The sequence below is a fragment of the Ischnura elegans genome, chromosome 5 (genome assembly GCF_921293095.1).
Source record: "Ischnura elegans chromosome 5, ioIscEleg1.1, whole genome shotgun sequence".
Classification (NCBI taxonomy): Eukaryota; Metazoa; Arthropoda; class Insecta; order Odonata; family Coenagrionidae; genus Ischnura; species Ischnura elegans.
In genome coordinates, this window is record NC_060250.1 from 84231726 (window position 1) to 84244290 (window position 12565).

The following is a 12565-nucleotide window of genomic DNA, read 5'->3' on the forward strand; positions in this document are numbered from 1 at the left end:
TTATATGTTTGTTACCCTGAGGTTAAGTTTTTCCTTTAATTAATGCAGTAGTAAGTAGACATATATTCACATTTGTAATTGGTGTCCTTCAGTCAGTAACTGCATTTTGAAGTCAAGAATTGTGTAATTAAGTAAGTATTGTCAAACTGTGTAGGTTAAATTTTTTTGTCGCTACTACATAACTAGTTGAAATGTTTTTATATGATCTCTGAAATTTATGACTTGAATTATTCGTTTATGGGCATTTTATTTTGGCTACTATCCTCATAATTGATTTCGTTGGGAAGAGCTGAAGCTTTTTTCAGCCCTCAAAATTCAGCTGCTACTCTGGGAATCCCGAAAGGATTTGAGAACAAGTTAATGAGCCTCAGAAGCATTCAAGTTAGGTAATTGCCTTTGTAATTGAATTCAAGATGAAAAGATTTCTCTTAAGTGCAAATAATAATTGAATAACAAGGGTTTTGATGAATTGATTTTAAAAAATCATTAATATCAGTTATGGGCCAGTGATGAAATTGTTATAATACCCAATACAAATTAAGGCTTTAGATATTTAATTACGATTCCCTCCATATTTTGGCGAGAAAGAGTATCAGTTATGGCTAAAATTTGCCGTCAATTGCTAATTGCTAATTTTAGTTTTAAGATCTAGTGTAGACTTTAAAATCCTCGTATGAGCCTTTATCGTTGGTCAGTGAGATTACTCATGCTACTTGCTTTTACTCATGAAATTTTTATTCTCATAAAATTAAAACTTGTTCTCCGATGTCATGATGCAGTTGTATGTGATTTTGTTTTCATGAATAATTTACTTCCTGGTCACTGAGATATGTGGCCTCACAGAGGTTAACTTTTGTGGTGTAGCTGTGATTTAATGAGTGCAGTAGTTTTTGCTCTACTAATATATACTTTGTTACTAAGTGGTTAATTTAGTACTACCGTGGTGCGTAAGTCTTTGATGAATGACATATTTTCTTAAGTAGCTATAGATTATTTATGCAAGTATTTTTTCGTGATGGCATGACTTCTTGCTTGGTAGTTATTTGGATTATTTCTTGCTGTAAGTTGACAGGGTATTTCTGATGTTCCCGATGCAAAAAAAAAACAGATGGAACTTTGATTTTTCTAAAGTAAGGTGATATAATTGATAAACATCATTTTGTTTCTGATTGCTTTACAAAACTCAGTACAATGATGTTAGAAGTAGCATAGTTTTTTTTCGGAAGAATCTTGATTTTTTTGCTGCAATTTGTCAGGGACTTCAAATTCAGTGTCCATAGGATGCTTCTTCAAGCTTGAGTCTTTTTGGTATCGTTTGCTAAGAGTGGGCTCACAGGAAAGCAGGTTTACTTTATTCTCATAACTCTTTTCTGTGGTGCAAATGACTTTGTGCATGGTTGTCTCATCCGTATAATCTAGTTGGGGAATCTCCTCAAGATAGACCTTTAGTCAAGTACATTTGCCAGGTTCAATTTGATATGAAAAAATTAAGCAAGTAGGCAAATGAATCATTTGGAGAAGGGTACAATGGATGGTAGCTGTTGACCAATCTTTGATCTGCACAACTGTATAGTTGTATTGAAGACTGCTTTGGTAATCATCAGGTCTGTTTTCTTATTAAATTTCTTGTATGGCTGTTGTGGCTGAATTGATAAGCAGACCACTTAATCTACTGACAGCTACTTATTCTTTGAAATTTCGGCAAAGGTGGAGGGAATAGTAATGTAGAGAACTTTAGCAGCCTTTAATACTGGCCATCATCAGGAGAGCTGGTATCTCATTTTATGACTAAAATATACAGTAATTGTGTGGAGATGGTGTGTTTTGCTTATTAATGTCGGGTGATTGACATGCTACGAAAGTCATTCCAGGCTTTGCAATCTTTAGATGTAGGGCTTAAATCTTCATCCCTTATTTACTATTCATGCTCTAATTTTCCAATCCTAAATTTTACACACCATTTAAGATTTACATACAGTGCAACTCCATGAGGAAGTGATGAATTTTTATTTTAGGTAGATACTTTGCTGTTTAGAAATTGAAGCAAGTTAGAGATGCAGGTAGCATCCACAGTCCTGGCTGCGGTTTTTAGTTCGTTAGTAATTATTTCAGGCTTCACTATTTAGAAATAGCTCACTTTCAAATTGAAAATTATTTAGTTTACATCTGCTATTCATATTGTACTGACCAAAGTTTCAATACTATGGTGCCATCCTGTAACCAGATGATAGCACAACTCTGTTGAAACCCAGGTGAGTACAAAATTAAGGTTGAATTTGAACCAAGTACTTCTTGTCATGAATTTTTCTAGGTTATTCCTGTGGGATTTAGCTGTCTTTATGACGGGAAAATAATTGCCAGGATAAAGTTGCTGGTATGGATGAGCAATGATTCGACATTAGGAAAATTTAGCATGACTAGGATTTAAGCCAGGATGATCGGAATTAGCAAATTCAGGAAATTGAGGGATCCTAGTTCAAATATAGGCTAATGCTAGAATGAAATAATGAAGCTGAGCTAATAATTTGCTGAAATGGAAATTGCCAAGGATAGAAAAAAAACCTAATGCCTTAGAAAGTTGGAAAAAATGAACATCTTGGAAAGTGCATTTTTGGTTGACTTGGCAATCATCTATGGGGAGGAGAATGGGTGTTTACATGGTCGCTGACAGTAAAACTTTGTTGGTGCTGGGTGCATTAATTGAGCTGAACACTGCTGTCCATGCTGATGGTCTTTATAGCACAGATTAGTCTCTTAAAGATTAAAAATTAAGTTCTAATATTTAAGAAGTACCAAACTCAGATTAAATATTGAGTATTCATGCTACCGCTAATTATATTATGGGAGAGATGCATATCTTATTTTCACATGAGTCTGCAGCAGTGCGATGGAACCCAACTCCAACTGTTATTCTGCCAACGACTAGATGAACAGAGTAACTTGATTGTGAAGTCAATTGAAAAACCAGTGTTAGAGATATGGATTTTTTTTCTTTTGTTGGTATTTGGGTTTTCCTGTTTTGGCACATTTTCACTCTGGGTGAAGGCGAGTTATTTTCCTCTTTCGAATGTCTGGTTTCAGTGCACTTTCGTGTGATACTGAGTTTTCATACGAGATAAGTATTTCGTGGTTGCTGGACTTCTTTTAGTCAGGCTTAAGAATCATTTTCACGCCTTATGAGAGTGAGTTATTGACCCTGATGATGGAGCCGAAGTTGGACTCAGAAGCATTGGAAGTCACGAAAAGCCCATCTCATCAGAAGAACCGAATAGAGTTTCCGTTAAGTATTCGCAGAAAATTGAGAAATATTTGATTCTAAAAAGGTTTAATTGATAGACGTGACCACCATGGGATTTCCACCACAGTAACCCTTAAAAAATCTGCAAAGTTTTTTTTAAGGGTTACTGTAGTTCAAGACACAGCTAGTCCACCGATGTTTCTAAAATTGGTTGGCATAGGTTATGATTTGGTGTGAGCCTGCCTTGGTTCCCTTCAGTCCCCGACTTCACTTTGCCTTTCGTGTTTTTCTCATACTTGATGGCGTATTATAGCAGACTGACCATCAAGATTACTGTGAAGTTTGCCAGCAAGGTGGTGAAATCATTCTGTGTGACACATGCCCCCGTGCATACCATCTAGTATGTTTGGAACCCGAGTTGGAGGAAACCCCTGAAGGGAAGTGGTCGTGCCCTCACTGTGAAGGAGAAGGCGTGCAGGAGCAAGAAGAGGATGAGCACATGGAATTCTGCAGGTACCAAACAAGCCCATGCATGTGAAACTTGCATTAAACCTGTTTTTTTTTGCATTATGATAATTGTCGAGTGTTTTTTCTTCAGGAAATGTTTTACTCTTGTTAGAAGGTTCTCAGGCTTCTCACTAAGGTAGTCTTTGAATCACTATCATTAATGTATGTAACTCTGCAAAACTTTTCGGGCCATGTGCTGATTCTTTGTTGGATAATGAGGGAGGCATCCTCAGAAGCAAATGTTTGTAGTAATTTACTATTTTTTTATGTAATACATCAAAAACTTAGTCAAAGGCCAGGATGTGCTATACATTTTCTGTTACTATTTTTATTATAACTGGATAAAGTTGCGGGAATGGGTTAGTAAAATGGTGAAGAGTTAGTCTTAGTGTCTATATGGTTGGCAGAAACCTTATGTAGCAAAATAAACTTTGCAATTAAGTTATCATTTGCAATGTCCATCCTAAAGATGGGGATGTTACTTATCAGAGAAATATGGGAAGACAGGCTGAGTCTTCAAGCTGTCAGGGGAACTTTGGATTACAGAGGTCAGTGAATTAGTCACTTAGCCAATTCATCCTAATGTTACAAACAATTGCTATTCATTTTATATTCTTTTTATTACTAGATTTCATGAAGGAAACATATTTTAGTATGTTTTATCTACTTTTATTGTAAGTTAGAATTTTCACTGCTTCATGAACATTATACTGTTCAAGGTAATGTCAGGGTGACTATTTTTGCCTGGTAATTAATTTTTATCAGGCCTGTAACAGCTATGAGAAAGCTCTTGCCATAGTTTTGGAAAGTTCAAATATTTATTTACATAAATTTCCAGTGGGCCAATTTTTCATCAAGTAAATTCATTGTTTTTTCTTGTTAGTGAAAAACAGACTTTTGTTTTCAATGTAAAATATAAACCTGCCCAACTATTTTTTTTACTTGTTAAGAAGTGTGAAGGTAGGTAAAAGGCAAGAAAAGGAAGCCTAAACATCATTATATTGAGCATATTTGGGTTGTTAATTTCATGGCCATAGAACCTAGTTAAAGCAATTTGAAAATTATGGTAGGCCTCCTGTCCAGCACATTTTTATACACAGAGCCGCTAAAGGCCAGGGGCTGGCCATAAATAAGGTGACTCCTTATACCTTCTTCCTGGGTTATAATTTGCTGTGTGGATTTCAAATCAATACTTATCAAATTGAAATTACTTCGAGGCCATGAGGGCCAAAGGGATTTCACATGGTTCAGTGTTCTATTATTGATAATGTACTGACTATGTATGAATGAAACCAATTAGTAGCACATGAAATAGGTTCCTTGTCTGTCACATGGACATTTGATCCAGGCTATATCAAAATGGAAACTATTAAATGCTTATGTTGTGATCATCTTCAGAGTTCTCTGGCCACCTCGTGGAGAAGTGTTTGAAGGACACAAACTGATGATGTCATGTTTGAATGATTTTTCTAAAATCCTAAATATGTTTGTATGCATTAGGTAGCTTTTTCAACGTAGCCATTATTCAAAAAGATATGAATCTGAAGATGATTTTTCTTCTGGGGCTCTAACCCTATTCTCAGCTGCATGCTTTGAAGTCAGAACCTCTTTCGGTCATAAATAATTCAATAAATATTTGGCTTAATATGTTTTACTGTTAGTCATTGTGTGTCGTTCATTGTTGGAAGCTTTTTTTATGAAATGAATTTTAATACTATCAATTTTTCTTTCAGGGTTTGTAAGGATGGAGGGGAATTACTGTGCTGTGACTCCTGCCCATCTGCATACCACACTTTCTGCTTGAATCCCCCACTAACTGATATCCCAGATGGTGATTGGAAATGCCCTCGCTGTTCTGTGAGTTGCTTCTTTCTGCATATTAGACATCTAGCATGGTGCATTGCTCATTTTGATGTTGAAAATCCTCATTCAAAAAGCATTTTTCTGTAGTAATGTCAATCTAAAGTCTTATAACTGAGGTAGCCCAAGTCAGTATGAGTTTGAATTTGAAAGGTAGCATAAATATTTATTTATTTTTAGTGGAAGCTTAAGTACATATTCAAAACTCGTCAGTCACAGAAAAGTGTTGTTTCAATCAATTTTAGTTTCAATGACTTGTGGGTCTCTTCAATCTTATCAGTCATCATATATTGCATAAGGAAATGTATTTTAAAATATTGGGATGCATACTTCCATCCATCTCAAGTTTGTTTTTGCTTCAAAATATGTTCTATCTAAAACGTAATTCTAATTATTTTAATGGCACTTTTTTCCTAAAGGTTTAGCAAAGATGATGTTGTATTTCAGTTGCTCAGGCTCACAATTGTTGTTAGAACCCATGTTAAATAATTCTGTTTGTAACGAGCTTATGTTTGGCTCCCTGAACTTACCACGTAGCATTGCTCATATAATAATGGTATTTTGGATATCTCAACTTGATATTGCCACTGGTCTTTTTTTCTAAACAAGAATTTAACTTATTTAAACTCTTAGGAATGAACTTGCCTTGCTTTGTGTTTCAGTGACTGATCAGAAATGTAAGTTTTGGCTGCTATTTTTTGATGGATAATCGGAGATGAGGGTTTTCAAATGATTTATCTCTTGATACCATATTTTCATTAATAAATATTTGAAAAAAATTTACGTGGCCATTGACAATTTTCCTTATTTCTATTTTCCTTACACATACATCTATAATTAACCAACAGTGCATTGGTGTAATGGCTTACTTTACTTACGCATATTTCTCCTATAGTTGAGTGAAGTCAGAAAGTTAATGTTGACATATGTGTAGATTTTAAATCACAGTTAAACAACTTTTCCTTAAATAACTTGTTTCAATTTCATATTTACTTCTGTAATGGAAATAATTGAGGTTATGGTGGGATAGGCACTTGAAACTGACTTGAAAGTATCTTGGATGACTCATTGACAGAGTGATATTATGTTGACTTCTTTGATGGTTTAATTTTGTAATGAATCATGAGTTGATGTATTTTTTTATGTGAAAAAAATTTCTTTTTCTCGCATTTTTTTTGGAGTAGGTTAGTGAAAACTGAAAATCTTTTACATAATTCTCCTCTCTGACAGACTCTTCCTTACCACCATTGCTAATTAATGAAATTATACCCTAGCAAATACTTTTCAAACTTGGGCCTCTTCACAGTTTTTGTTGGCAAAGTTCTTAAAATTAATTTATCCTGTAGGCCGAGCCCTTGCCTGGAAAAGTCGGTAAGATCTTGACGTGGAGGTGGATTGAGCGTAAGCCTGGAGAGAAGGATAAAGAAGAGGAAGAAGGCTCGAAGAAAGGACCGCAGAAGCCCATGCGAGAGTTTTTCGTTAAGTGGCAGGAGAAGTCGTACTGGCACTGTGACTGGATCACGGAGCTACAGGTGTGTATGGATTGAGACATTTTAGTGTGTGATAAATTTTTCACGAAGTTTACAGGTGCTATTATTCTCAATAAATCTTATGTATCCAACTTAAGTGTGTGTTCTATCATTCTTTTAAGTCAATTCATTCCATATAAGTTTGATTTCTTGGCAAGATTTGCGTTAAGATTTTGACTTTCTGTTGATTAAAGTGAGTTTTAGTTTTAATCCTATCATTTATAATTGAAATTTGAATGAAGATAACTTTAAGAAGCTTTCAATTGTAAACCATGTAGTAAATTTATCAGTTTTTATGCAAATTGAAAAAATTAAGTTATATACCAATAGCCAAGATAGCCAATAGGCAGTCAATGCACGTATGACGTGTTGCATAAAAAATGAAGCTAACTTGTTACTAATGACAGTTTTTCTTGCTGGTCAAATTGGTAAATCGTTAAGTGACTGCTTCACGACTTCAAGTTAAGCATAATATTTGGTTAGTAGGAGCATAATTGTTGATTAAGATCTATGAAAATAATTTTTCCCACCCTGTGAATATGATTCTTGCAAGTTATTTTGCTGAAAACTTATAGTTTTATTTACTTTGGGTTCTCATTTGTAGTAACAATAATTAATAATTAGACTTGAAATCATTATTTATTAATGAAAGTATTTGGAACTCTGTATTCATTGATGGCTTTATTTTCAGCTTGATGTCTTTCATCCAGCCATGTACAGATACTATTATCGTAAATCTGATATGGATGAGCCACCTAAATTGGAAGAGCCACTCGATGAGTATGATTTGCGGATGAAGAAAATTAGGGAAGCAAACGCTGATGAGCAGTCCCTGGAGGATAAGTTTTACAAGTAATTTAAATCTCGTTTACCATTATTTATGTCCCTGAAATAGCTCAAAGCAAGAATGAGGGTCTTATTATTTAAATATTTTTTTGTCCTTTAACTGTGGCATCTAATTGCTGTACCATGCTTTTTACGTGGATGTTACGCCTAAATTTTTTGTTCTAAAGTTTTTGTATTCATGTTACAGGTATGGTATTAAACCAGAGTGGCTGATTGTTCATCGAATTATTAATCATAAGACATTAAGGGATGGTAGAACAATGTACCTGGTAAAGTGGAGAGATCTTGGTTACGATCAAGCCACTTGGGAGGAAGAAAACAATGACATACCAGCATTAAAGCGTGCAATAGAGTATTATCAGGTTGGTAGCTCAGTGAATAGATAGAAATAGTTTGTAGAATATCTGATTTTAATCATGACAGGCTTTCTTTTGCCATCTTCTCTGCATCATATCACTATGCCCATGATTTCATAAAAGTTGAAATAATGAGTGGTGGACCAATTTGTTTGTTTGACGGCAATACTGACATTTTTCATGCTTCTTATTAGTCTATAAATTGTAATAGTTAAAGAAGTATTCCTGCTCCTAATGCTGAGCACTTCAAAATGAAATGTTATGTTGTGATGGCATATTGAATTTTTCAGGACCTTCGAGCTTCTTGTAATGCTGACCTGCTTGCCTCGAAGAAGGGCAAAAAAGGCAAGGGGAAGAAGACAAAGACGAGGGAACTGCAAGAGGAGGAAGGGGACCGGACTCCGTAAGAGCTGTTATTCACTTTTAGAGGCATCTGATTGCCATAAATTGAGCATCAATTGCAAATTGTACTGAAGTGAAGGACAGAGAATTGTTGCTTGAAATGAAAAACATTTATGTATGCTCAAGTGAAAATGATAACCTCCAAAGCTAATTATTGTCCCAGCTCATTTGAAATAGAAATTCAATGCCATAAGTTGTTATTATGGAATTTTGTTACTTAGGCACTTATGAAAACCTTAATTTGATAAATTCTCCATCTTTCTTTATCAAATTATGAGCCTGCTAATATTTTATGAAATTCAGTTGGTGCCATTCTTAACTTTCAATGAATCAGAGAAAGGTTTTTGTTTGGGTTAAGTATATTGGGTCCTCTACAAATAAATAATTCATTGTTTAAATGAAGGATGATATCAGGTAGTTAGTATATTTTTGTTTCCTAGTTCATTGAAACAAGATATTTTTGCAGGCGTCGCTACACTCCTCCTCCTGACAAACCTTCAACTGATCTCAAAAAGAAGTATGAAAAGCAGCCTGAGTTTGTTGACCAAACTGGCATGGCATTGCACGAATACCAGCTGGAAGGTCTGAATTGGTTGAGGTATTCCTGGGGACAAGGCATTGACACAATTCTTGCTGGTATGATTTCATCTCTTTTTCTGTTTCCTTGACTAAATTGATCATGTCCTATTTTCAGTTGAGGCTTTCTGTTGGGTGAATTTAGTCCTAATATGTAAGCCTCTTTTTGATAGACTGTGCCTTTTAATTCCTTCATAAGCATGTATTCCAGTCATTGTTTGTCCTCCTGTATCAAGTTTAGTGTCTTCAAAAATGTTAGCGTTATTATTTTTTTCTAATGGTGTTTTTTTTAACTTTAGCTTATGCTTTACCTTTGAGGTGTAACGAAGTTATTCTTACAGGTATCTCTTAATTGTAAATTTAATTATATAACAATTAGTTGAAATCATTTTGCCAGTATAGTGTTATAATTTGATTGCCCATTCTCAGTTGAAAGTTTCTGAGTGAAATTATGGTGACACACTTGCTCTTTCCTCTGGCTAATCTCAAAGAGTTCTATTTGTGTGTATGTAGAATTATTTTTCAATTAGATTTCATATTTTTGATATAATTTTAATGCCATTTCCATGACATGTTAAATTAAAAAATTACATGAATACTTAGTTGGATAAATGCTGTCGGTTTACTGATTTTTGTCGGGTGTAAGAGTGTGTAAATCCTTTCCTTTTTTGGTAGTATGGAAGCTTTTTGGTCAGTACAGGAAACATAATTCATGTCACTTTTGAGATTTGGCTTTGCAATTATTTTTTTATTGCTCTTTTCCCCTGAATTTGAGCAGATAACATGTTCGGTTTGTCTAATATTCTTAATTTGCTTTCCAGATGAAATGGGTTTGGGGAAGACGATCCAGACCATCACTTTCTTGTATTCACTGTACAAGGAGGGTCACTGTCGGGGACCATTCTTGGTATGTACTTTAAAATTAAGACTATTATGGTCATTGGGTTTTTCTGAATGATTTTTCTACACGTTAAATGTAAGAGATTTTTTTACAATTCAAGTTTACTTTCAAAGTGCATATCATTATTGTTACGAGGTTTTTCCAACATCCCTTTTAAGATTCTAAGTTTTTTTATTATATTATCTGTCATGTTTGATTGTTATTATGTTGCTTCTGGACTTGGTTTTTATTGATTCTTCATGTTCTGCAAAAATTAAGAATATTTTCTATTCAAAGTTCAGTGGAAGCCCCAAGCTTGAGTTAGCAAGAGATAAATGCGATGGTGGTTGGCGTAACGTGGTAAAACTCCTTCATGATGCACAAAGGTTAAGAAAAGACTTAGCTGTTTCATAATAATGAAAAATCACTCCACAGGTTACCACGGCAAAGTTAAATGGTTCCTTGGCTATCTCTTGCTATGATGCACAAAGGTTAAGAAAAGACTTAGCTGTTTCACAAAATAAAATAAAATATATTTGCGACCGGTTTCGATACAGCGTATCATCATCTGGCCAGATGATGATACGCTGTATCGAAACCTGTCGCAAATATATTATATTTTATTTTGTGAAACAGCTAAGTCTTTTCTTAACCTTTGTGCATCATAGCAAGAGATAGCCAAGGAACCATTTAACTTTGCCGTGGTAACCTGTGGAGTGATTTTTTTTGGATTATCTAACTACCTTTGGTAATAAGTACAGTTCATTATTGCATGCAACTTCTCAGTTCCCAAGAGCTGTTGTTATAAAGGGACTTCCACTGTAGTGGGTTTTTACATTGAATCGATAGACTTTGTTTTGGTTTTTTCACTGTTGAATCCTTGGTAAATGTATATAGGGAAGTTAAAATTTGATTTTAAATTATGTGGGATATTCTCAGAAAATGATTAAGTTGGTTGCTAAGATGGTCACTAAGTTTTCCTTTTTTAAATTGTAGGTCAGTGCTCCTCTATCAACAATCATCAATTGGGAGCGAGAATTTGAAACCTGGGCTCCAGATTTTTATGTCGTGACGTATGTCGGCGACAAAGACTCAAGAGTTGTCATCAGGGAACATGAGTTGTCTTTCGAAGAGGGAGCGGTCCGTGGTGGCAATAAGGCTTCTAAAATTAAGGCATCTTCGGTCAAATTCCATGTACTGCTGACCTCATATGAACTGGTTTCAATTGATGCGGCATGTCTTGGCTCTATTGATTGGGCTGTGTTGGTTGTGGATGAGGCACATCGTCTGAAAAACAATCAGTCTAAAGTAAGCAACTGATGCATGCTAATTCAAACCTGTCTTGGCTCTCATGGCAGACATTCCAGTTTAAAATTCTATGAGAAGATCTGTGATTAAATGTGAGAAATTTCTGTCGGCAAAAAATCATTTTCCTGTTCAAGGCAAATGAGTTTTTCCATCATGAATATCTTGCATTTTGTTATGATAAGCACCGTGTTAAATGTTGTATCAATGATGCTTTTATTAATAATAGCAATGATAATTTTATTTTTACTTCTGTGGCGTAGTATCAGCCATGGTGAGTGTGTCAATTCTGGCTACACACTGTTTATTTATTTTTAAGATGCATTTTTATCTCCTCTAGTTCTTCCGAATCCTGAATAGCTACCATATTGCGTACAAGTTGCTGCTCACTGGTACCCCTCTGCAAAACAACTTGGAGGAGTTGTTCCATCTTCTTAACTTCCTTTGTCAGGATAAGTTTAATGACCTCTCAGCATTCCAGAATGAATTTGCTGATTTGTCTAAGGAAGAGCAAGTGAAGAAATTGCATGACATGCTTGGGCCTCATATGCTGAGGCGACTTAAGGCTGATGTACTTAAGGTAATCATACATAATTTTCTCAAGATTTAATGCTTGTTGTGTTATATTATTGGCTGTATTTATATCTTGCTTGTGTTAAGAATGGGCATCTTATTGTTGCCTTGCACAAATATAACTTGAGTATTGCAATCATTTTAACCTGTACAATTGTAATGAATTGTATTCAAAACTAATGTACTTTTCTCTTTGCAGAACATGCCAGCAAAATCAGAATTTATTGTCCGAGTGGAACTTTCACCAATGCAAAAGAAGTATTATAAATATATCCTCACTCGTAACTTTGAAGCTCTGAATGCCAAAGGAGGTGGTCAGCAGGTGAGACCAAAACATAGTTTTTTGCTAGACTTTGCTAGAATTTCTAATTTAGAAAGTTTTATCAGTAAAATATTGTATTCATTAAAATCTAAAATTATGCTGACAACACCTCAAAATAGGAAATCACTAGGTGGAATTCCACAATCTATTCCACAGCTTGAAATGCAGTTA

The 12565-nt window shown here is 34.9% G+C and overlaps 1 protein-coding gene across 9 annotated transcripts in view; it reads left to right on the forward strand.

Annotated features, from left to right (window-relative positions):
- The window catches only part of LOC124159145 (chromodomain-helicase-DNA-binding protein Mi-2 homolog), a 60624-nt gene that overhangs the window by 19209 nt on the left and 28850 nt on the right, over positions 1–12565 (forward strand). For 6 of the 9 annotated variants that reach the window (XR_006864908.1, XM_046534730.1, XM_046534733.1 and 3 more), the window contains exons 8-18: positions 3552–3751; positions 5479–5602; positions 6952–7137; positions 7826–7986; positions 8168–8342; positions 8627–8739; positions 9205–9374; positions 10136–10221; positions 11191–11502; positions 11840–12079; positions 12272–12394. Coding sequence is in view for 8 of the 9 variants with exons in the window: in XM_046534730.1 (XP_046390686.1) it covers positions 3552–3751; positions 5479–5602; positions 6952–7137; positions 7826–7986; positions 8168–8342; positions 8627–8739; positions 9205–9374; positions 10136–10221; positions 11191–11502; positions 11840–12079; positions 12272–12394 (1890 nt within the window). In the remaining variant the exon portion in view is untranslated. The remainder of the gene's footprint in view (positions 1–3551; positions 3752–5478; positions 5603–6951; positions 7138–7825; positions 7987–8167; positions 8343–8626; positions 8740–9204; positions 9375–10135; positions 10222–11190; positions 11503–11839; positions 12080–12271; positions 12395–12565) is intronic. The other 3 variants (XM_046534731.1, XM_046534734.1, XM_046534737.1) reach the window with 1 other exon arrangement.